Source organism: Xenopus laevis, chromosome 7S (assembly GCF_017654675.1).
Source record: "Xenopus laevis strain J_2021 chromosome 7S, Xenopus_laevis_v10.1, whole genome shotgun sequence".
Taxonomy (NCBI): domain Eukaryota; kingdom Metazoa; phylum Chordata; class Amphibia; order Anura; family Pipidae; genus Xenopus; species Xenopus laevis.
The window spans coordinates 100,242,308-100,266,862 of record NC_054384.1 but is presented as its reverse complement, the minus strand read 5'-3'; the positions used below and the strand labels follow the sequence as shown (position 1 = coordinate 100,266,862).

General features: G+C 39.5%; 1 protein-coding gene across 6 annotated transcripts in view; it reads left to right on the top strand.

The window, feature by feature from the left end:
* The window catches only part of plekha4.S (pleckstrin homology domain containing, family A (phosphoinositide binding specific) member 4 S homeolog), a 64,366-nt gene extending 57,529 nt beyond the window's left edge, over positions 1 to 6,837 (top strand). For all 6 annotated transcript variants that reach the window (XM_041571627.1, XM_041571626.1, XM_041571628.1 and 3 more), the window contains 3 exons: positions 1,855 to 1,976; positions 2,465 to 2,601; positions 4,916 to 6,837. In XM_041571627.1, coding sequence (XP_041427561.1) covers positions 1,855 to 1,976; positions 2,465 to 2,601; positions 4,916 to 5,418 — 762 coding nt within the window. In that variant the 3' untranslated portion in view covers positions 5,419 to 6,837. The remainder of the gene's footprint in view (positions 1 to 1,854; positions 1,977 to 2,464; positions 2,602 to 4,915) is intronic.
* Positions 6,838 to 24,555: the final 17,718 nt, after the last annotated feature.

The window sequence follows — 24,555 nt, the reverse complement described above, 5'->3', positions numbered from 1 at the left end:
TTTAAGGTATGTTTTTGTGGAGTTCCCCTTTAAAATTAGAGGCTTTTTGGCAGAGAGCCCAAAACGCTGAGCAGCTGCACTTTGATACATTTGTAACAATTTAAGATAAGCAAAGAAACAATTGTAACTAGTTAAAATACACAAGTCTCTTAGGAAAACTGAGACTCGCATCTTAAAGGGCAATTTCAGCTTCATTAGCAAAACTGCTATAACATAAAACATGGCCCTAAAACTCCCATAAATGTGTTCAGACGTTCATAACCGGCCAAGTTTTGTAAAATGGACATGGTAATTAGGGGTGTGGCCATAAAGTGGGCGTGATCAAAAATGCCACACTTTTTGTCTCTATTTCTGTTTTTCAAATGTTGGGAGGTATGCATTTTCTCATAAATCAGTATTTAAGTAATATTTTCCATGGAACAGAATGATAACAATGCTTTAAGGGCTGTAAATCATAATGGGACAACATTGGCCACATGGCCTTTTTCAACTGGATTAGGATTCGGCCGAATCCTTCTGCCCAAATAAGAATCCTAATCCGCATATGCAAATTCGGGTCTGGGAGGGAAATCTCGTGACTTTGTCACAAAACAAGGAAGTAAAAAATGTTTTCCCCTTCCAACCCCTAATTTGCATATGCAAATTAACATTCAGTTTGGTATTTGCCCGAATCCAAAATAGTGGATTCGGTGCATCCCTACTTTCCATAGGATTTCTCAGTGTTTGCATAATACTTTCCTGAACTGCCCAAGCAGAAATGTGTATGGAAATTCATTGTGGCTTTTACTATGGTTTTGTTGGGTTTTATATTGTTAGGAATCCAGCCCTTTACAAAGTAAAAAATAAAATAATCTCTTTCACTGGCTCTATATGGAGAAGGCTCCAGGGAGCACCACACCGCCCCCTAGTGACAGATAAAATCTCTTGCGACTAAAATGTTAAAGTGGTGGTTTTATTGTGTTATAGAATGGCCAATTTAAAGCAACTTTTTTCAAAGTTTTATAGTTATTTGCCTTTTTCCTTCTGACTCTGCAGCTTTCAAATGGGTGTCTGACTCCCTTCTAAAAAACAAATGCTCTGTAAGGCTACAAATCTATTGTTATTGCTACTTTTTATTACTGATCCTTCTATTCAGGCCTCTCCTATTCATATTCCAGTCTCTTATTCAAATCAATGCATGGTTGCTAGGGGAATTCGGATCCTAGTTACCAGATTGCTTAAGATGCAAATTGAAGAGCTGCAATCTAAATAACTCACAAACCTTCAATAATAAAAAATTAAAACCAACTACAAATTGTCTCAGAACATCACTCTCTAAATCATACAAACAGTTATCTCAAAGGTAAACCACCCCTTTAAAGGGGTGGTTCACCTTCAAACAACTAGTTGTTTTCAGATAGATCCCTTAGTAAAGACAACTTTTTTCAACGACTTTCTATGTGTGACCGTTTTTAATATTGAAGTGTCTTTTTTCACCTTCTGAAGCAGCCCTGGGGGGGGGGTCGCCGACCCTGTAAACTGTTCTAAATGGATGCATTTCGTTGATACAGAATTCCTGAGTTTCATTACAGGCAGCGGTTAGAATTGATACAATAGTTGCTGATACTCCAGAGATGCTGCTGAGAAATGGATCAACTAAATGTTGCAAAATTGTAACCGTTCAGAATCTGCAATTCAACATAAAACTTAGATTTCGGTAAAAAAGAAATAATGGAAAGTAATTGAAAAAAAGTCTTTGTTTCTGGGGAACAATCTAAAAACAACTGAATTGAAAAAAGTGTTTGGAAGGTGAACAACCCCTAGTATTTTCAGTACTTCCTTTTTACTAATTCCTTGTTCTGCTTTCTATATCAGCAAAGACTTATCCAGGCCACTTCCATCTCTGAAATAAAGTCTCATTCTGCTCCTCAGCCTGAGCATCTAGAAGTTAAAAAGAAGCCTGTGGAGAGAGTTAAATCACCAGTGTCAAAGAGCAGGTAATAATGCATTTCCCCTTTGCTCCACTCATCAACACACTGTGGGGCTATTTTTAGTGAATAAAGTACCCCCTCATGTAAATTATAAGGATATTAGAAGTTACCGAGGAGTTTCATGATTTTATACAGGTCATGGAACTCCGAGGTAACTTCTAATATCCTCATATTTTGCAACAAGGGTACTTTATTATAATAAACAAAATTCAGTGAGTCATGTGACAGAAATGACATCACTACTCACCGTTTATAAGGATATAATTTACAAGATATTCGTGGCTTTTGTGTATTATAACTGGATATATGTCTTCTATTATATATAATTCTGTGGAGGTGGTACCTTGTTTATAAGTTGCACCCCAAGCTGCACAGTTTGTTTCAGCCGGCCGCCTCATTTGCTTTACTGTGTATTTGCAGCAGTCGCCTCTATATTCATGTTCTGCAGCCCAAATGCTTCCAATGTGTTCTCACACGTCTGTTTAATGTTTCAGCCCCGCCACATCCCCTGGGTGCAGCAGGCACTCGGATGACAGTTGCAACAAGGCAAACGCAGGGCAGAAGGAACACGTTATCAGTTTATCCTACACGTTGGCAAGCGAGGCCTCAGAACTCGGCAAACTAATAACAGGTAACCCCTGCAACTACTGAATATGAAAGCAACTACTGGATGATAGCGGAGGTTCCTTCAGCTGCTTCTTATTGATGGGTGAATTGTTCCTTCACTGATTCATGGGATTAATTCAGACCGAGCCTTTATGATTAGGCCTGGGTTAGATATGGGATCGTAAAGAAGCCCAAAACACAAGGGGGGTTATTTATAAAGTTCACGCAGTGCATATTTATTCGCAAATGTTTGTACTGCACATGCTTTTTCCCGAACGCTAATATATTGCACTGCTCTGCCTGTCTTTCCGTTTTTTTGTGAATTCGAATTGTGAATAAATTTTTGCAAATGGCTCGCAAATGAGTTGGGTGTTTGCGTGAGTGCGCCCACTGTGCGAGGTTGTAGTGCTTGAAAATAGCGTTGACTTAAAATGGCAATTTGCAAAGCTTTTGCGAATATTTTCTCCACCACCAAAGTTGTGGCGTATTTCAAATGACATTTGAAATTTGTGACCTATTTAAAAAGCTTATAGACATTCACATTGCGCAAAAAGAAATCGCAATTCTGTTTGTACACACTTATTCAGCTTTATAAATGTAACCATGCACAGGGCAAATATATTCACTAGTGATGGGCGAATTTGTCCCGTTTTGCTTCACCACGAATTTCGCAAATTTCCCACGAAACTGGCGAAAAATTTGAAAGATAGGGATTTTGCCACCCGCGACAATTCTCTGGCGTCAAAATGGGCACCAGCATCAAAATCGGCACCAGTGTCGGAACCACCTATAAAACGATGCAAGCATCGAAACGATCGCCAGTGTTCAAATTTTTTGGTGCCGGCGAATTTTCGCTGCAAATTCACAAATTTATTCACCGGCGACGAAACGGGCAAGTTCACCGCAAATTTGTGTCTATCACTAATATTCACTGTGCGAACCAATCTGCCCTGCGCAAAGTTTATAAATGAGCCCCAAGGTGTAGTAGCATTTCTAATTGCACTGGTTTTGGAGCTGCCATTCATGAGAATCAGCCGTGTAATGTGTGACCTTCATATTCTGTATATTCAGTATAGGGATGCACCGAATCCAGGATTCAGTTCGGATATGCATATGCAAATTAGAGGCAGGGAGGGAAATCGTCACAAAACCAGGAAGTAACACATGTTTTCCCCTTCCCACCCCTAATTTACATATGCAAATTAGAGTTCGGTATTCGGCCGAATCTTTTGCGAAGTATTCGGGGGCTCGGCCAAATCCAAAATAGGGGATTCGGTGCATCCCTAATTCAGTATATTGTTACTAAGCTCAGTAAATGACAGCAGCACAGAGCATGTACAGTAAATCAGCAGAAAAGAAAATGGGGAGCTACTAGGGCATCTTTGGAGACACAGATCTTTACTGCTAAAGGGCTGTGGTTGCCTTGGGCTGGTAAAGAAGCACAAAACATATTGTATGTATATTTTTACTTGTATAGCGCTCCTTGAGGGCAAAGCACTGTACAGCAAAACAATAAATTAGAAGTAACAAAGAAGGGGTCACTGAAATAAAAAGTAACAATAAGTGCATTATTAGAAATACAATTCACATAAATATAAAATATAATTACACTACAGATTAAGTGCACAGTGTCAAGGAGACAAAAGGCTGGAGGACCCTTCCCCGTAAGGCTTACAGTCTAAATGGGAGGGTAACATACAGACACAATTCGGAGGGGTATTAAAGTGCTGTAGGTTACAGTGTATAAAACTGTCATATAAGTGCCAGTTCCAGTTCAGGTGTTATCCAGGTGCTCCCAGAGGTAGTCTTTGAGTTTCGTTTTAAAAACACTGAAGGAGGATTCTCTCCGAAGAGTTTCAGGCAGGAACATATAGGGAAACAAGAGGTGAGGTGCAGAGGAATGAAGGGCTTTGAAGGTAATGAGGAGGAGTTTATAAGATATTCTTTGTTTTATAGGAAGCCATGACTTCAGCAGGGGAGAGGAGGAGAATTCTGGCAGCAGTGTTTAATACAGACTGTAGAGGGGAGAGAAGGGAGTTAGGGAGGCCAGTTAGTAGAAGGTTACAGTAATCTAGTCTGGATACGATGATAATTGTGCAGCATTTCTACCCTCCTTCATTATTTAGACTTCCGAACACAAGTAACTAGATGCACTGTAATTGGGGTCAATTACGATAGGTGGACCTTTCAGTATAAAAATATTGATCATTCTGCATTGTTATTATTCACATCCGACTATATGTATAGATACCGTTGTATAGGTATTGCACATCCCTGTAGTTTGATGTATACTGTATATCGGACATACAAATGACATGCTTTATGTTTATCTCTTACAGCCAAAACAGTAGCCGATGATACAGACGCAAACAGCGACATCTCCACATCTGACGAGGCTTATCCTTGGGATTTCATTATGCAGGATTCCCGGTCCAGCAAACAACCCGAAACGAATGAGCGTTGCCAGTTCAAAGTTACTCCCGATACACCCCAAGGGGAGGACAGGAACGCTAACGTAGCAGAAAATGGACAGACTTATTATTCTTCCAACCAATGCTCATCCGGTGGTCCTCAACTCCAGCACCACAACACCCCCAAGGGCCACACAGACAATCAGCACTATGAGAACTGGCCGTCGCCGAGAGAAAAAGGAAGCACGGATCACTGCCAAAAAATCCCACAAGACTCCACAATGTTATCCAAATGCAACGGCCAAGTGGCCAACTACGAGTTCCTCATACAGGACCTGCATTATAACCCACTGAACGTCAGCAAGGTGGCCGAGTATTGTAAGGAAGAAAGGGAGCCAATCAGGATCACCCTTCTCCAGTCAAGCTTCTAGGAGCAGCAATGATCTAAGGGTCCTATGGACCGAGCAATGTCTGCTCTAAGCAGATCGGGCCAGGAATACTGATTCCAGTATGAGCCTGCGTGTGGTAAAGAGGATGTTTTAATGGAAAAAGAAAGGGGAAATGTTGTATAGAAAGTCAGAGAATGTAAATAATGTGAATAGAGAGGTGTGGGTAGGTGGAATTCTGAAGGACTGTAAAAATGTTAATAAGGAATTCATTATAGAACTGTGCACATTAGGCTAAACTAGGGTTAGCCACACTCTGCCTCAGTAGTAGTCCTGATTCCTCAGTGAGCCGCTAGCCAGCGGAGAAGGCCGGGAGATGCTGGACTATGAAGGCCAGAATGTGGCTATCCTCAGCCTAAAGGAAGGGGAAAAGCATGTGAATATATTGTATAGATCGGTCCAATGAAGTAGCACTTGCAAAGTGTTCAGTGTATGTAATGAGCATGAACATGACTGAGCTCCAGGAAAGTCTCCAGCAGGTCCGTTATGTTACCCGCGGTGTTTCGGGCTAAAGCTGCTGCCAGAAATCATTGTAATGTTGCACTATATAGGATTCTGCGTGGTTAAAGGCATGTTCTACCCTGGTGGGGTTTATAGAAGGGTGTGTGGAAGGAATATCCATTGGTTACAATCAATTTGGCAGTGGCAGGGCAATGTTTCTGTTTCGGAACTCCCAGCACCCCCTGCTAGGCCGGTTAGATCATGTCATACATGATATACACGGCAGTATAGGGCTGGTAAGCACGGGTTTTTGTTTTATATGGAGCAAATGTGTAGTTCCGCAATATGGTGGCCTCCTTGGCAGAAGAAACCAACATGGGGGGGGTCTATAAACACCTTTTAGGCCTATCATTGTTTTACTTTGCATTTTATTGCAGCGCCTTGACATTTTAGCTCTTTTTTGTAAAGGGCCCGTTATTTTAATTCTCAAACATAAGACATATTGTATACGTGTGCCTCTAGGACTGCCTCTTATTATCCTTTACAAGGGGTGGGAACGTCAGCAGGAGTCATTTCACTACAACTCCCAGAATCCTCAGCTAGATGCTCTATTGGCTGAACAGCCTCTGGCTGACCTACCCCCGAATATTAGGTGTCGTATGACATCTATGTTTTGTTTTTCTTTTTAACCTGCCTGGAAGCCAAGTATCTAGTTCTGTATATCCTGTAACATGTCTTATACCAAACTCGGCCAATTACGTGTAGCCAAATTCTGTTTTTATAATCACTGTGCAGGCCTGCTAAAAAAATTTCCATTTTGTTTTTTTTTTTGTTAATTTTTAACATTTCTTGTAAAGTAGACTGTTAGAATAATGTAACATACGGAAATGTGTCCAAAGCTTTCTGCTCACTTGCGTTCTCTATGCAAAACTGTATGGTGCAAATAAAGCAAGAAAGTCTGCATTTTGCTTCCGTGTTGTGTTGGAGTAGAAAACAAAAAGATCTACATGCAGAACCCTTATGTGCCACTGATACTTTTCTGTTATTTGTAACAGCAACACCAAAAAATGAAAGTGTTTTAAAGTAATGAAAATATCATGTAGTGTTGCCCTGCACTGGTAAAACTGATGTGTTTGCTTCAGAAACACTACTATAGTTCATATAAACAAGCTGCTTTACCCTAAAGGGGATCCTGAGCTGTCCAGCCAATCAGACCCACCAGAGAACCTTGTCTTGTGTGATAGCAGATCCCATACCTGTGTATACTGTATATAAGGAATGCACTGAATCCAGGATTTGGTTCGGGATTCGGCCAGGTTTCGGTCTTTTTCAGCAGTATTCGGGTTCGGTCGACTCCTAATTTGCATATGTAAATTAGGGGAGGGAAATCACGTGACTTTTCATAACAAAAGAAGAATTTTTTCCACTTTTTCCTTTCCTGACCATAATTTGCATATGCAAATTCGGATTCGGTTCTGTAGCCAGTCACTGATCGTCATGTAAATCAGTCCTGCCCCTGACATCACCTGCCCCCCAATGTCACTGGCCCACCCCCTGACATCACTGGCTCGCCCCCCCCTGGCCATTTTCATCTAAAAAAAATGTGCTGAGCCCAGGTGTAGTAGAGTGTATCTGACTATTTAGCACTAACAATGGCCGATGTTTGGGTGCCTTCAAATGCGCCCGATCAAAATTTTCCGGCCGGCCTGATTGACGAGCCGACTGATATCCAAGTCTTCAGCCTCTGATCTTTCATTTAGCTTTTAAGAGATGTGCTAAAAATTAAATATGACTGCCTTTGCTAAAAAATATACAGTTATGGGACGATAGCGCTCATTCGCACTCTATCGTCAGGCGAATTTTGGCTCTGGCTAATGGACGTTACTACGCAAATTCACTAAGATGCGGATTTTACTGAACATTACCTCTTTGGCCAGACTTGCCTTCACCAGCACAGACCAGTAGAAGTCATAGATCTTCCTCAATCTTCTGTTACTTATATCATATTTTTAGTGGAAAAACGCTGGCGTCTTTTCCTTTTTTCAGAGTGATAGCCTGCAAAAGTCCTTGAAAATTTTTCGGGTAACCGGGTTCCCCTATACATTTTCTAACATATGGAACATAAACTATACAGTGGGCTCATGTGTAGGGCATTATAACAACTCTATTTCCTTTATTAAGGTTCCCTGGACTTGTGTAATGTAATGTATTTGCTGCAACATATACGTCCATTCAACTTTAAATTTCCCACCGTATGCAAATTAGCCAGAGCGAAGATCTCTAACGAAGTTTCGCTAGGCATAATTAAATGCTAGCGCATCTTCAATTTGATTGCCGAAGTAACTCTTGTGAAGTTCACTAGCGTTCGGTGCCCTTGATGCATCTTTGCATTTCAGTAAATAAGCGTTGCCTGATCAAATTTTCACCTGGCGAAGTGTAGCAATGGATGCAAAGCCGCCGCTTAGTAAATTTACCCCATAGACTCCATTTTAATCAATTAATCCGATTTTTAGTTTTTTTACTATAAAATCCAAATTTTTAGTTGAAAGAAACCTCCAATTTTTCGGGGATTAATTAAAGCTCGATGCATGCAGTTTCCGAAAATCCGGCATCTCAGACCTGTTGAGGTTGTATATAAGTCAATGGGAGAAGTCCTTTCCTATTTGAAATTTTCAGTGGTCTGTGCTGGAAGTAACCCAAAAATCTGACTATTAGGGACGTTTCAGCAAAAATCAAAAAAATTCAAGCAATTCAGGAAAAAACAACAAAAAAATCATATTGTTTTTGCTCGGTTTTATCACGTTTGTCCCTGATCCGATTAAATTTGCTTTTTTTTAATAATACATAAGCTCCAATCAGCCACATGCCCTGCTCATTTATAAACTTTGCGCATTGAATATATTTGACTTTTTCCAATGACTTTCTATTTTCTATGTGTGACCGTTTTTCTAATATTGAAGTGTCAAGTGTCTTTTTTTTTTCACCTTCTGAAGCACCCCTGGGAGTTGGGTCGCCGACCCTGTAAACTGTTCTAAATGGATACATTTAGTTGATACATTTCTTATCTTTGTCCCTGCTGAGCAGAATCTCTGGGTTTCATTACAGGCACCTGTTAGAGTTGATACAATAGTTGCTAATATTCCACAGATGCTGCTGAGAAATGGATCAACTCAATGTTGCAAAATTGTAACAGTTTAGAATCTGCACCTGAATTACTGAGCTGTCAGACTCAAACACCAGGGACACCAACATTAAACTTAATAAAAGTAAAAAAAATAAATAATGGAAAGTAATTCAAAAAAATCTTTATTTCTGATGAACTATCTAAAAACAACTGAATTGAAAAAAGTGTTTGGAAGGTGAATAACACCTTTAATGTGCAAATAGAATTATAAATATTTGTTTTGCACTCGAATGTCCATGAAAGCAAATTATGAATATTTATGCACACGCTCTGCATTATTTCGGTTGTGGAGAAAATAAATTTGCAAAATGGTTTTCAGAATAAAGTGCACTCACGCAAACACCCGTCTCATTTATAAGCCATTTGCTAAAAGTTGTGCACGATGCAAATTCGCAAACAGAAAGACGGGCACAGCAGTGCAATATTTTAGCGTTTAGGAAAAAAATATGTTGTTCAATACAACCATTTTGTTAATAAATATGCACTGTGTGAACTTTATAAATGACCCCCATTGTGTTTCCGGTCTGTTGTTAAATTGCAAATACATGTATGGGATCTGTTAACCGGAAACCTGTTTTCCACTATGCTCTGAATTACAGAAAGGCCATCTCCCATAGAAATCCACGTTTTTAAAAAGGATATCCCTTTTCTCTGTAATAATAAAACAGGACATTGTACTTGAGAGGGAGGTCAGAAGCTGCTTTCAGCTTTATTGCAGGTTTTATTATAGTCACCAGTGAAATGATAGAAAATATGAACAGAATCAGATGAACTGATTGAGAGTTAGGCTGATCTCTTTAATAAGCACTGTGAGTAGCATGTGTTACAAAAACATGACAGAGACTGCTTTTGATTTAATTTTTTTTAATAGAGAACAGAAACGTTGTGCAGGTACATACAGTATATATGAATGAATGGCACATTAAGCTTACATCATAAACTTCTCTGCACACAGGCTGCCAAGTCAAATGAGACCTGAACAGATAAATAATAATTAGCAACTGGGACCCATTTGTCGAATAGCGAGAATTTATTTTTCACATTTACTTCTTGGGTTATAATTTGCTTCTCTCCTTTAAGTCTTACACCTTTTTATTCTTTCCACCTTTCACATTTTTGGGAAAGTCTTTGAGAGTCCCTAACAATGAATGAAAAGCCGATACCTTTTTATGCAACAAACGGGGTGATCCCAAGTTTTATTCCATGGTGCTCTTGACACAATTCAACAGATCAAACGTTTCGGGACCGCATGGCCCTTCATCAGTGATAATATACAAAAGAGACTATACAAATTTATAGGCTTAAACACAGTGACTCCTAGTGGTAGTTCATGAGAATAATCCTCTCATCAGAAGCTTTGCCAATGTCCATTTATTTTACACCTATTGCTTAAAGGATAAGTAAACCTTTAAAATAAGTGAATGTTAAATTGACGAGGGAGCTATTCTAAGCACTTTTGTAATTTATGTTCATTATTGATTTTGTTTTTATTCCAAGATATTAAGGGATAAATGTACTGTTAATATGAAAGAATTGTGTTACAGCAGCACCACCTGCTGGTCAGTTTCTGACCAGTCTGACCACCAAGTAGTCAAGGAAATTGTCAGGAGAAAGAAAGAGGCTCCTCTGATGTTCTTCTGCTTAGGAAAAGAATTAGAAACCTTTCTCACATCTTTCCTCAGCAGAAGAACATCAGAGCAGCCTCTTTCTTTCTCCTGACAACTTCCTTGACTACTTGGTGGTCAGACTGGTGGGAAACTGACCAGCAGGTGGCGCCGTTGTAACACAATTCATTCATATTAACAGCACATGTATCCCTTAATATCTTGGAATAAAAAGAAAATAAATAATGAATGTAAATGACAAAAGTGCTTAGAATAGCTCCCTCGTTAATTTTACATTCACTTATTTTAAAGGTGTACTTATCCTTTAAGCAATTTACCATTTGCCACACACAGATTTTTTATAAAAAGATTTTTTTTTTTTTTTTTTTTTTAAAAGTTCATTTTACAAATTTTTTAAAAAAAAGATTTTTTTTTTTAGTGTCATATAGATTCACATCATAACCGTGTACCACAACCAGTATATCACATATGTACAACTATATAAACAATAGTATTTTCTGTATCAATACTATAGCATACGATTAGGGTAAAGCCACACTGGGTGTTTTGGGGAGATTTGGTTGCCTGTCGAATAATCGCCTCATCTTTGCGGCGACTAATCTCCCCAAATGCCTTCCCTCACTTTGTGCCGGATAAAATGAAAAAACGCCGGTGCTAACCACACGCGGTGGTTCGTTTTCCGAAGTCGTCCAACTTCAGTGTTTTTTCATTTTAGCCGGCGCAGAGTGAGGGAAGGCATTTGGGGAGATTGGTCACTGCAAAGACGATGCAATTAGTTGCCAGGCGACCAAATCTCCCCAAAACGCCCAGTGTGGCCTGACCCTTAGGAGGGAGATGTCTCTAAATCACTGGTACATTGCAGGATTCTATATTTCTCTATGGCTGCAAGAAATAATGCTCATATCAGTTAATAGAAATTAAGTTACAAAGTGTACTATTACAGGAAACAGTTCAATCCCCAATTTTCATTCATTCCCTTGGGGGATAATGTATCCAATTTCCAGATTGAGAAGCACTCTCTTTGTAACAATTTCTTATCTATATTTGTATAATTTGCTTTAACCTCTTCCAGCACCTGCCAGCGTAATTGAGCTACATTATGTTTACATTCTGTCCAGTGTCGGCTCACTGATGTCATTTGAGAGTGTGCATTCCGGATAGCACTGCGGTGCTCATTCAACCTTAATCTTATCATCCTGTTTGTTTTTCCTACATACCCCTTACCCCACGGGCATTTTAAATAGTATATTAAATTTTTCGACATACATGTATGATACCCCCGCAGCTTAATTTGGGTTCCTTGTGTTGGATGTAGTACTGTATCTCTCTTTATCACTCTATTGAAATTCTGGCATGACAGGCAGGGGAAAGTACCCACCACTGTTTTCCCCAAAAATCTTTGTTTAGCTGTTTTAGGGGGCTGTATGTCTGTGTGGACCAAAAAAATCGCCTACATTTTTACCTCTCTTATAGGCAAATAATGGATAACCTTTGAATACCCTAGATGTGGAGGAGTCATTCATTAGTATTGGCCAATATTTTCTGATCACTTTTCTTACCCTTTTTGAATGTACATCAAAAGTAGTGACAGAAGGTATTCTTTCCATCTGTGTATCATTTTTCTTATTTGTCAGTACTGTTTCTCTTGACAACGCATCCACTTCCTTCTCTGCCTTTTGTAATATGGATTTGGGATAACCTTTCTTTCTGAACATACCCAACATATTATCTTTACTCACTTTATAGTTGTCCTGATTTGAAGTAATACGTTTGCATCGCTAACTTGATAAGGGTGTTTGAGGCCCGAAACATGTAGTGTTTTGTAGCTGTTAATAAACTACATTGTTGCAGATCTTCTGCCTTGGATTGCTCTCCTCATTCTACTAGTTACAGACAAACCATACTTGTTAGGTCACATGAGCCAATTAACAGACAGAGTTCTGTGTTTTGCTTCCACACTTCTTCCTGTTACAGTTGGAGCTGCAGTATTTCTGGTCAGGTGATCTCTGAGGCAGCACACAGACCATCATGAAATGGTGGCTCAAGGCAAAAAATGTAAAAGGACAATATTTACTTAAATATATAGACCAGTTTGGCAAGATTCTTTAACATACCACTTGATATGATGTAAACTATTTGTTGCTTAAGTGTTCATTTTGGTGGTATAGTTTTCCTTTAATGATTCTGTACACAGTATAGAAAAGCCACAATGATGATTTAAATCAGTGCCAGGGAAACAAATCGGTTATTCGTGGAAGTGTCCTAGTTAAAGCAAAGACCATAAATTCTCTGCACTCACCCATATCAATATATTAAGGATGAGTATCAGGAACCTGTACAAAGGAAAAAAACCTTTTTGTCCAGATCATGCAGCAAGCAGATCATTGGTCAGTGGTGGGCCAATCAGTTTATCCAGTTTTCTGACCAAGAGTCACATCACATAGGCAGCACCTGCAGAGCCATTGGCTGTAGATATTGTTGTATTCCTAGGCTGCCTGGTCTAGTCGGTACCTGAACACACTCTTATGAGATATATATTAGTGAGGTGATTTGTGAGCTTTTACAGAGGTGAGTAGGCTGCTGAATGGGTTAAGAGAGGCTGAGTCGGCATCCAGTGTCTTCCCTGCAACTGACAGCACAGGTTCTTCCATTTGAGCTGCAGTTGAGCACTCGGGCTTATATATAGGATGTAGTTCACACTTACCTTAACACATCATATGAAATCTCTAGGGATGCACCAAATCCAGGATTCGGTTCGGGATTCGGCCAGGATTCAGCCTTTTTCAGCAGGATTCGGAATCCTTCTGCCTGGCCAAACCAAATCCGAATTCTAATTTGCAAATGTAAATTAGGGGTGAGGAGGGAAATCACGTGACTTTTTGTCACAAAGCAAGGAAGTAAAAAATGTTTTCCCCTTCCCACCCCTAATTTGAATATGCAAATTAGGGTTCGGATTCGGTTCGGCATTCGGCTGAATCCAAAAAAAGTGGATTTGGTGCATCCCCATAAATCTCTAGTTGCAAATGTTAAGTTTTAATAAGTGTTTTCTTTGTAAGACCCCTGTTATCTCATATTGCAGATAAGAACCTCACCTAATATCAGTATAAGTTCCACACACTCATTGTTAGCTAATGACTATTTTCATTGTACATCAACTCAAACCTGTATGTAGCCCAAAAGGCAGTACAAAAAGGCTCTTATGATTAGTGGCCATTACAATTATTATACTGCTTTCACAGAGACGGAGTGAATTCGTCCAGTAAGGTCTAATTTAGGCAAGCGCTTTATTCTATTACTGAGAAAGGACAGTAGAGGGCAATCATTTCCAACAAATATTAAGCATGATCTATCTGCTGGCCTGCTCCCCAAAGCCTCATTATATGAAGATGTAAGTGTCACCGTTTATTTTTTGCCCTGATTGTAAAGCACTATAGATAAGTAAAGATGTAATAAACACAAAATCGGAAGTGTTCTGTACTAGTGCAGTCGACCTTCGCACTCCTCATCTGTCTGAGAGTGCTGAAAGATGTAGGTCCCTTGTTTAGACTTGATCAATTGTAATAACAAAAATGAAATGCTTCTTTTTAATCACTTCTTTTTTTTAGTATGGGCACACTTCCCGGGGACTGGTCATACCACGTTTGATGGACATCTGTCAGATCCAGCATTCCTAAGCAATACAAAACCATCCTGGAGTTTTATTGATAAGGATTTTAGTGTACTAAGGAGGAGGGATAATGGAGACAGTAAGGAATTCTACCTCTCTTTCCACTGCTGCTTCCACTCCCTCCCCTTACTGTCCTCCATTCTTTTTAAGTGCTGGGATGTAGCTGAGAGTTGACGTTTTGTATTATAATATGGTTCAATACAGGATTCTACTTGTGCTCTTAGAAATGTGAATAGAAGACCATGACTCGTTGCTATGATAGTTGTGGAAATATTGCTTTTAGGGTTTCTTGTACAGTATATACTGTACACTTCAAAGTCAGTCTTCAGACCAAGGCCAAGTTTCCCTTCTTCCGGTAATTCATAACAACCAATCAGCTGTTAGAATTACAAAAATCGATGCCTGATAGGTTGGCAGGATTATTGAACTAGGGAAAACTTTCAATGGTTGTCCAGCCTGGAACCAAGCTCTTACTTACTCTCTGCCCTTAAAGATATACGATCAAAATAGCGTTTTTTCCTTAAACTCCACCATCTAGAATTAATTTGTATGTTGTCCTTTTGGTTACAAACTACAATTTGGAAGGCGCACACACTGAAGAGAATGCTAAGGTGCCAATCCAATGGGGGCTGCCCGATCAAAGCCTCCTAGTAAACAGGGCAGCCATCAGGAGGGGACGGGGGGAGAGTTGCAGGGGGCCCCGAGGGTAAGGGGGCCTGGCCATGCCACACTTACTTGATTAGCCGGGCCCCCCATCTTTCTAAGAGCTGCTGACTTCGGGAAGGCATGGATGTTTAAGGGGCCCTGGCCACCAATTTTCTTATAATGTGAGGGGGGGCTGGCCACCAATTTTGGCCACCAATTTTTTTCTCATGTGGGGTCCTAGCCACCAATATTTTTTAATGGGTGGGCCCTAGCCACATATATTTTTTTATGGGGGGCCCTGACCACCAATATCTTTTTATTTTTTATTAACATGTGGGAACCCTAGCCACCAATATTTTTTTTGTTTTTTTACTGTGTAGTGGGGGGCGGACCTGTGGGGTGGGGAGGGCGGACCTGTAGGTGGGGCTTGCGGTGGGCGCAGACCAGGGGGTCCAGGAAATTTTGTCGTATGGGGCCCTGTGATTTCTGATGGCGGTCCTGCTGGTAAATATCATATAAATAAACAAATATGTGGATTGCACACTCAGACTGGTTTAAAAAAGATCAAAAAACTTACACCGAAGTGGTCTTCATCAGGGGAAAAGCACTTTTAAGTACAAAAATAGAATAAAAAGGCAGAAAGATTGTATGTATGTACTGTGCATCTGAGTAGCTGAGGGCTCCTCCCGAAGCCAAAGGCGGCTGCTACAGGCAGAAGCACGAGCTGAGACCAGGGTGCTTGGCATCGGTTCTAGATTTAGGGTGCCAACCGTTACACCTAGTCATTTGGGAATATGGGAGTGCTTTAATCAATGAGGGTGGATGAAATGTATCCGCATGTAATAATGTATTTCTGTCAGTGGGTTTGCGATAAATACTGGTCTTAAAATTACCTGCCTCACACTGAACCAAGACATCAAGAAAAGCTAGCAAGGTGTATGTTAGAAGTGTCCCTCAAATTACCCATATTTACAGGAATTCATCTTGTTGCCTTTTCTGGCTGTCGAAGCCTCCACCCATATCTCCAGTGCTTTCAACTGCCAAAAAAAAAGCTTTTAGTTGTTTAGTCTAATTAAAGGTCAGCCAAACAGTTAAGCCTCTCTAATCCCAGTGTCCTAAGAAATGCTCCTGTTTTAGAATCTGACATTTTTCTCAATAATTGTCTGCTTTCTACATTTCCAGGGTCTGTGTGTGCCAAACAGCAATCTCACTAGCTCTTTGATTCCATAGGAGGTTTCCCTTGGAAATGTCAGATTAGAATGCCCTTTGTGTTAGGACAAAATATTCCAGTTTTTTTCAGTAACATAGTAAGTAATGTTGAAAAAAGACACATGTCCATCAAGTTCAACCTTTTAGTTTTTTTTTGTTTTTTTTAAATCTGCTTAACTGCAGTTATAATTTTCCCACACAAGGTACAATTACAAATGTTTCATTAAAAGGGCTGGAGATGCATTTTTCAGATTGTAGACAGAAGACTGTAGAATTGATTTGCCATGTCAAAGTTGTAGATACCCATTGTTTCAAGTGTGTGAAAGGACGAGAAAGCATAGTTGTCTGTTGGTGCGTCAGAGACCCGTAACTAGACCTGGAAGCCAAGGCAAGAGCTTAAGTGGATAGGAAATACCTGCTCCATGCCAGGGTTATACCATTGGTTAATTGGTCCAAATAATAAAAGGTTTATCTCAGAGTCAGCTGCTTATTAGCCCACACATTGAGGTTAGTTGGGTGGAAGGAATGGGGGCATGGAGGGCTGTTCCCTGGACTTCCATGCCCGCATATTTGATATCTTGTTTTTTTTCTTGCTATATTGTGTGGATGGCACATAACCCATCATATGGTACTATAAGGAGATGTATATAACAAGTTGTACAGTGATGTCCTCACCTCTACTTGTTGTCTTTGTGCCATTATTCCTACACTAAAAAGATTTATAGTGCATAGAAGCACTGTGATTGCTATAATATAGAAGGGGTCAAAGAAGATGTTAGTAGGAATGGAATGGAGGATGTAATGCCGGCTGGGCAGGTCTTGTTCTGTTGGGCAAGAGGACATGGTTGAAGTAGTTATGGGTTGGTTAGAGCTACAGTCGATACTTCTTTGAAAAAAATAGGCCATCTAAGGAAGTCTGTGTCTGATATCGAGGGAAGGCATGAAATATGACTTATTACTTATAAGAAGACCTAAAATCAATCTGCCTATCTCCAACCCATGTCATCCATGAGTCACGTACATGCAAATCTCCTGAGGTTGACTTACCAGAAAGTGGCTAAAATAGTTGTGCCTTTTGAGATTGTGTTTTTGCACTTTTGGGGGGGGGGGAGTTAGGGATTTTATTGAAGAATAAAAACATTACAGAAAACGAAATAACTTCAAATTACAGTAACATCAAAGCAACCAGAAAGCTTCAAAGTTAGAAAGAAACAGTTACATTTTGCCACAGAGTTTCATTCACATTTGGTTTTCCCATTTAGTTTGTTTTAATAAGAGTAATCTCTCTTAAAATAACATTTACAACCTATTCAATAGAGTTGTTTTTGCCCCAGAGTCCCAGAGTTATTTTGAACCTCATCTGCCAGAGGTCCTGTCATGGCACAGAAATGATCATGTACAAATAATCCTTCTACGCATTGTGTTCTTTCCTCTCATCTACAATCCAATAAGATAACTATTACATTAAGATTTTCAAGAACTTTTAGGTTCAGAGAAGCAGCTACAGATTTCTAGAAACAGGAGAATCAACTAGGAAATGTTTTTTTAGATTACTCTTCCTTACAGCCCCATGGGCATTCTCTGTCAACTATACTGAGATATTTTAAGCTCCCCTTTACAAAAAGCCTCCCTTGAATGGCCAATAGGGATGGGCTAATTTTTTCGCCTTGTTTCGCCATGGAAATGACGCCCATAGACTTGTATGGTGGCGTGCGTCAAAAATATTTCGCCGCTCGACAAAATTTAATGGACTTTAATGGGTGTCGGCGACAATTCGCCAGCTGCAAATTTTTGGTGAAACGAAACAGCTCAAATTCGCCCATCCCTAATGGCCAACCAATAATTATACCAATTTTTTTTTAAATTATCTTGCTATACAAAAAATGCAAGCTCTCCTCCAGCACAGCTGCCCTGCAATCCTTGAGAGCGAATGGAACACTAAAGAATGTCTCCATGATTCTCAAGTAGATGACTCTTCTTGGTGCAGCATTTAGTTCTGCAGCACTGACTCTGTAATTTACTTTGGGGAGTAGGGGGTGCGAACGTGTCATCCTAATTCTCAACTCCACACCCATTAGCCACCTAATTAAACACTTGACCAGGGTTTCCCATTTTTCCCCAGAGCCAAGTTCAAATGTAAAAGTTCAAAGAGTTTTGAAGCAACAAAAACATGAAAAAGTCCCTGGGAATGCCAAATAAGTGATGTGATTAGGTATTTTGTAGTCCCTATGTGGACTAGCAGTAAATGTTTTTTTGCAACCAAAATTTTCCTCCAAATCAGGAATTCAAAAATAATCACCTGCTTTGAGGCCACTCATGCTAAATGCCTAATGTATGCATATGACAATGCCTTTTCACTGAACTTATATGATCTCTGTAACTTTTTCCCAATCAATATTCATTGTGTTAGCCCAATTAGGTGGATCGTACTGTTTTTATAATTGTGTCAGTAATCCCCATGCAGCGTCTAGGTTAGAGTGAGTAAGATAAGTTTCACCCTGAGAGGCTTTATTATTCTGCACAAATGCTAAAGATCATATCCCAAGATGATATAAATGTCAGCTGGTCCCAGACATATTATGATACAGCACATTTTTGCAATGACGTTGGTTGAACGGAACATGTCTGTGTCTCTTGGAACTCAGCAGGTTTCTGAAACACAGGCTGTACACTATCCATAATAAATGGAAGGTCCTGTGTATCTTTCATTGAGAAAGCAAAATGCAAATCAGAAATTGGAAACCTGCTGGCCTCCAGCTGTTGTTTAAAAACAACTCCTAGCAACTGACCCCAAACTAGGCTTGAAGTGAAGACAACTGCTTTGGGCTTTAGCAGAGCACTGCACCAGGGCAACCATTGGGTGGGGGTACTGGCAGTGCAACTAAAGGTGGCCATGGGCTAATATTTAGATATTTAGTATTCCTCCATATTCTAAAGGAAGCCCTGGTGGAAAAAGAGGGTTTATTGATGGAGGCCCTGGACTTTACTTTCAAGGTGCATTTGAGTAGAGGCCAACACTGTACATCAGAATGTTCTGTGGGTGATTTACAAGGGACACAATGCCCCTCAACAAGTGTCTTAACCTTCTGGCTTCAGTACACCCACAGCTGAAAGGGGACACTTTCAGAGACTTTCCTGTAGGCCTGAATGTCTGGCTTTATGTTAAAAATAATGCATGTGGTGATTGTGAAAGTCTGATAATGCGCTAGTCAATGGCATAACTAGAAGCTGTTGTTCCCAACAATTTTGCTACTTCTAATCATGTTGGTTCAAGGTAATGGCAGCTTTACTGTATATGTATGTTATACTGTATATATGGACACAAAGCCAAAGTTTCAACTTACATATAAAATATACAACCATCTGCTGAATACATTGACACGCTTGTCCGTCTATATACTGTGTATATATACTGTATCTATCTATCATCTATCTATCTATCTATCTATCTATCTATCTATCATAGGGTTAAGTTGCCCTACGGTCTGAAAATTCCACATGGTTGGAAATCTCCTGCTGTGGCCAGTTAAGTGTTGGACCTAATTGGGATCTGGGAGGAGGAGTGAGGGAGGAGCAAGTATTTGTCCCATAGGTAGTAAGCTTTGGCAGATTCCAGATTTGGCCAAAAGGTGTCACTGTTGTGTGAGAAGTATAAAAAGCTGCCATGTGCTAAGTCTGTTTTTCCTTCCACTCCAGTTGGGGTTGGATGCGTCCGAGAGAAGCCACATGGGTGGTGAGGCTCTGGGATACTGGGACCCTGAGAGAGTTTAAGAAGAGAGAGAAGTCTGGTGCTCAGAGGCAGCAGAGTAAGTAAAGGAGCTGCCTGGTGATGATTCCTGTGAGAAAGGCTTAGGTGTGCTCATACTCCAGATGAGTGTTGGAGCCTGGCCTGAAAGTGCATACTTTTTTTGAGATGCTGTGGATGCCTGTGCCAGGTCTGTGTGAGACCTCAGTGAGTTTTGCCCTAAGGAAAGGGTATTGAAAGGTCCCAGCATGTGTCCTCTGTGTGAGGACAGGTTGTTCTTGATAACCTACTTCATGGGAGCTACTGCCTCTATTCAAAGGAGCGGTATAGGGGGCAGGTAGCACTACCTGAGGTAAGGAGCTCTTGGGACTGTGACTGTGTGTCCACCAGGAGTGGAGTGTGGGACTGTGTCCTGGGTAGAGACTGTGCCAGGATTTGGAAGACCACAAAGGTATCCCAGGGCAGAAATCATATTGCTTATGATTAAAACTTGCTTTTCTTCCAGCTATGTAAAGCTATATTTGTCACTGCACATGTGTTTGATTATTGTTACCTAGTGGGGCCACCCGTAGGTATATCCCAGGATCTGACTCGGTGGAGGCACTGCCATGGAGAGAAATTCCCAGTACCCTTTCATTTAGCAAAGGGGATTCAGGGCCTGTGTATGGCAAGATGATATATATCCTATGATATACATCCTATGATATACATAGGGGGGTATTAAAAAAAACTCGAAAATTTGTGTTTCTTAATATAAAATTCGAATTTTTTGTGAAAAAAATTAAAAAATTTTAGGGATTTATTATACCCTGAGGATGGAAAAAGTCTGAATCCGAAATTCCGACATCTCAGACCGGCCGAGGTTGCATATAAATCAATGGGAAAAGTCCTAAAGATATCTTGATCTGCGCTGGGTTATGTGCAATAATCCGAATTTGTAGTTTTCGACAAAAATCTGAAAAAAAGTTTTTTGTGTGGAAAATCCTAAAAATTCATACGATTCGGGGGTTTTTTCACTTTTTTGGGAGGTTTTTCCCTCAAAGAAATTTTTTGGGAAAGTGCATTGATAAATAAGGAGAATATATATATATATATATATATATATATATATATATATATATATATATATATATACATACATACATACATACATATATATATATATATATATATATATATATATATATATATATATATATATATATATATATATATATATATATATATATATAAAAACAGAATGCAGCTCATCCATGTGTTGCAATTAAAATCAGTCTGGTGCATGGGTGTGTGGCTTATATCATGTACTGAACTAAACAAATTATCCCAGCATATTATAAAGTTGTATAATGAGAGGGGATAATGGGATAATAGGCACGTGCCATTTCTGCCTACACATACAGTATATCCTCACAAATTGCCCTGGTGTCAATTTGTGTTTTGCAAAGCCCCTAACAGAGGATCATTAATAATTAGTCCATCTCGACATCCCTGTATTCTGGCTCCTCGTCATCATCATCTTTCATCATCATCTTTCCTGAAATCCTTTCTGAAATACCAGGGTCTGCTCATCGTCAGCTTGGAAGAGGTACGTAAAACAGAGCAGATTTCATCCTTGCTGACGTAATCTGAGTAAATGACCATACATCTAGGCCTTTCACTGAACTTTAACATATTCCAAGAGGGAAAAAAGAAAACCATTTACAAACAAAAGAAGACAAGTGAAAGTGTGTCATGCTGACAGCATCTGTACGTAGGGATACAATATGCTCGTGCTCAGAGATAGGCAAGGCAGACATCACGAGATCCCTCCAAGAACAAGGCTGCCGAGGGGTTTTCCCCATACGTTTATGATCGCTCTGCGCTGTATGTTTGTGCATTCCATTGTTGGCATTTCCTCTTTGCATCCCTCACAAATTTATTCTTTTCCACCCACATTTCCTACTTGTGATGCAACCAGTTTGTGTTCACACAGCTGCAATGTGACAAAGGGACGCTTAACGGTGCCTCTACGTAAAATCATCAGCCAACAACAACTGCTCTTATATTTCTCATCAGAATTAAAGTCGTGCCTATAAGCAGGCTTGTCAATGGCTGAAGAGATGGATTTCCTCCTAACCAGCACCACAGGACTAAGCTTTAGCCACTGGATGGTCAAGACGAGAGTGCTGCAAATTTATATAGAGGCAATGGGACAAGATGGTAATATAGCAGGATTGCCCAGCAAGTGACCAAATAATACATGTAACACTCCAGCTACCCACTGATAGCAGAAGGCTGGAAAAGAATGCACATTGGAGTTAGTCTAAGGATATAAATATCCACATGGACTTCCTCTTTAGTGCAGAATAGAAAGCAGGTGATGGGTGAATAATGTTAAGTTATATATATACACAGTAGAACAAAAGTACAGGTATAGGATCCGTTATCCAGAAACCCTTTATCCAGAAAGTTACGAATTAGGGAAAGGCTGTCTCCCATAGATTCCATTTTATCCAAATAATCCAAATTTTAAAAATGATTTCCTTTTTTCTTTGTAATAATAAAACAGTACCTTGTACTTCCGAATTACAGAAAGGCTGTCTCCCATAGATTCCATTTTATCCAAATAATCCAAGTTTTAAAAATTATTTCCTTTTTCTTTGTAATAATAAAACAGTACCTTGTACTTGATTGATTGTACCTTGATTTAATTAATCCTTATTGGAAGCAAAACCAGCCCATTGGGTTTATTTAATGTTTAAATGATTTTCTAGTAGACTTAAGGTATGAAGATCCACTATCTGGAAAAACCCCAAGCATCTGAAAGGTCCCAAGCATTCTGGATAACAAGTCCCATACCTGTATACCATGTTTGTATCCTTTACAGTCTGGGGCCATGCTCTTGACCACACTTCCCCAGCTCCCTGGCCTTTAAAGAAGTTGTTCCCCTTTAAATTAACTTTTATTATGATGTAGAGAGAGATGTAGATATTTTGAGACAACTTGCAATTGGCTTTCATTTTTTCTGTTTGTGGTTTTTGTTTTAATTCAGTATTTATTCAAGGGGAACTATCGCGAAAATGAAAATTTAATAGAAGCTTCATCATACAGAAATAAGAAACTTTGGAAATACAATTAATTAAGAATTCTGTACTGTTTCTGAAATAATCAAGTTTATCTTCAATATCCCTCTCTGTTTCTCTTCATTCTCTCTTCATGCAGCAGTTGGGTGTCAGATATTCATTGACAGTTAGATCCAATATATCTTATAGGGGGGCTCCTTTTGCCTAGAAGATTTATTAGGGCTCACTCTATTAAAATCACCAGACATCATGTCTCTCTACATGCAGGATTTGTGCAAAAGGCAGTTATTTTGTTTTGTTTGTACTGGAATCAGTTATTTGAGTGAGCTCTAATACAACTGATAGGAAAGGAAGCCCCCCTATAAGATATAGTGGATCTAACTGTCAATGATTATCTGACACCCAACTGCTGCATGAAGACTGAATGAAGAGAAACAGATACTGAATATATTTAATTGATTGTATTTAAAAAGTTTCTTATTTCAGTGTGATGAAGCTTATATTAAATTTTCATTTTACGATAATTCCCCTTTCAGCAGCTCTTAAAGGAGAAACAAACCCTTAATAAAAAAAAACCCTACCCCCCTACCCACAGGGCCTACCCTCAGGTCCTTCCCACCCTTAATTTGTATATGCAAATTAGGGTTTGGATTCGGTTCGGTATTCGGCCGAATCTTTCACAAAGGATTCGGGGGTTCCAAAATAGTGGATTTGGTGCATCCCTAAAAAAAACTTAGGATTTTTTAGAATTTATTAAACCCAGAGGGTATTAAAAGTCTGAATAAAAAAGTATCCAATTCAGACCTGCCGAGTTCATATAGAAGTCAGTGGGAGACGTCCCGAAGATATCCTGATCTGTTTTGGAGTTTTCGGGTGGAAAATCCGGATAATTCATATGATTCGATTTTTTCAAGTTTTTTCCTGAACAGGAAATTTTCCAAAAAATGTATAGATAAATAAGCGGGATTTGGTCGGAGTAGTTTTCAGATATTTTCGTATTTTGATAAATAACCCCCTTAGAATTCCAAAGGACCTGACTCTCGTATTGAACCTGATCACCTGTGAATACGACTGTGGCATATGGTTTGAGCCTTTCTGCCTTTCAGTTTGGGGTTGAACGCACAATATTTAATATACAAGTATATACAATGCAAGGTTGAAAAATAATTAAGATTTACATTACATGGAATTGGAACTAGTGCATTTATCTTCAGAATTCATGCATAATCAGTGCTGTAGATTCTGTGACTATGCCATTTCACATTTTATTAATGATTGGATGATTTCTGTTGACCCCTAAGATTAGCTTCTCAGCAGCAGAGAGCACACTGAGCATGTGCAGTGCCACTGACACTCAGACGATTAGGAGCTGCTGCTGACAACTTTAAAGGTGTGGATCATTATATGCAGCTGTAAGGCTGCAACCTCTGAGCTGATACTGTATATAAAAAAGCCAGATTATTTTTTTCTAGGTTTGAGTTATCCTTTAAATAGAAACCTTGGTTATGGAATCTGCTGGGTTTTGCCAAGAAACTCATTAT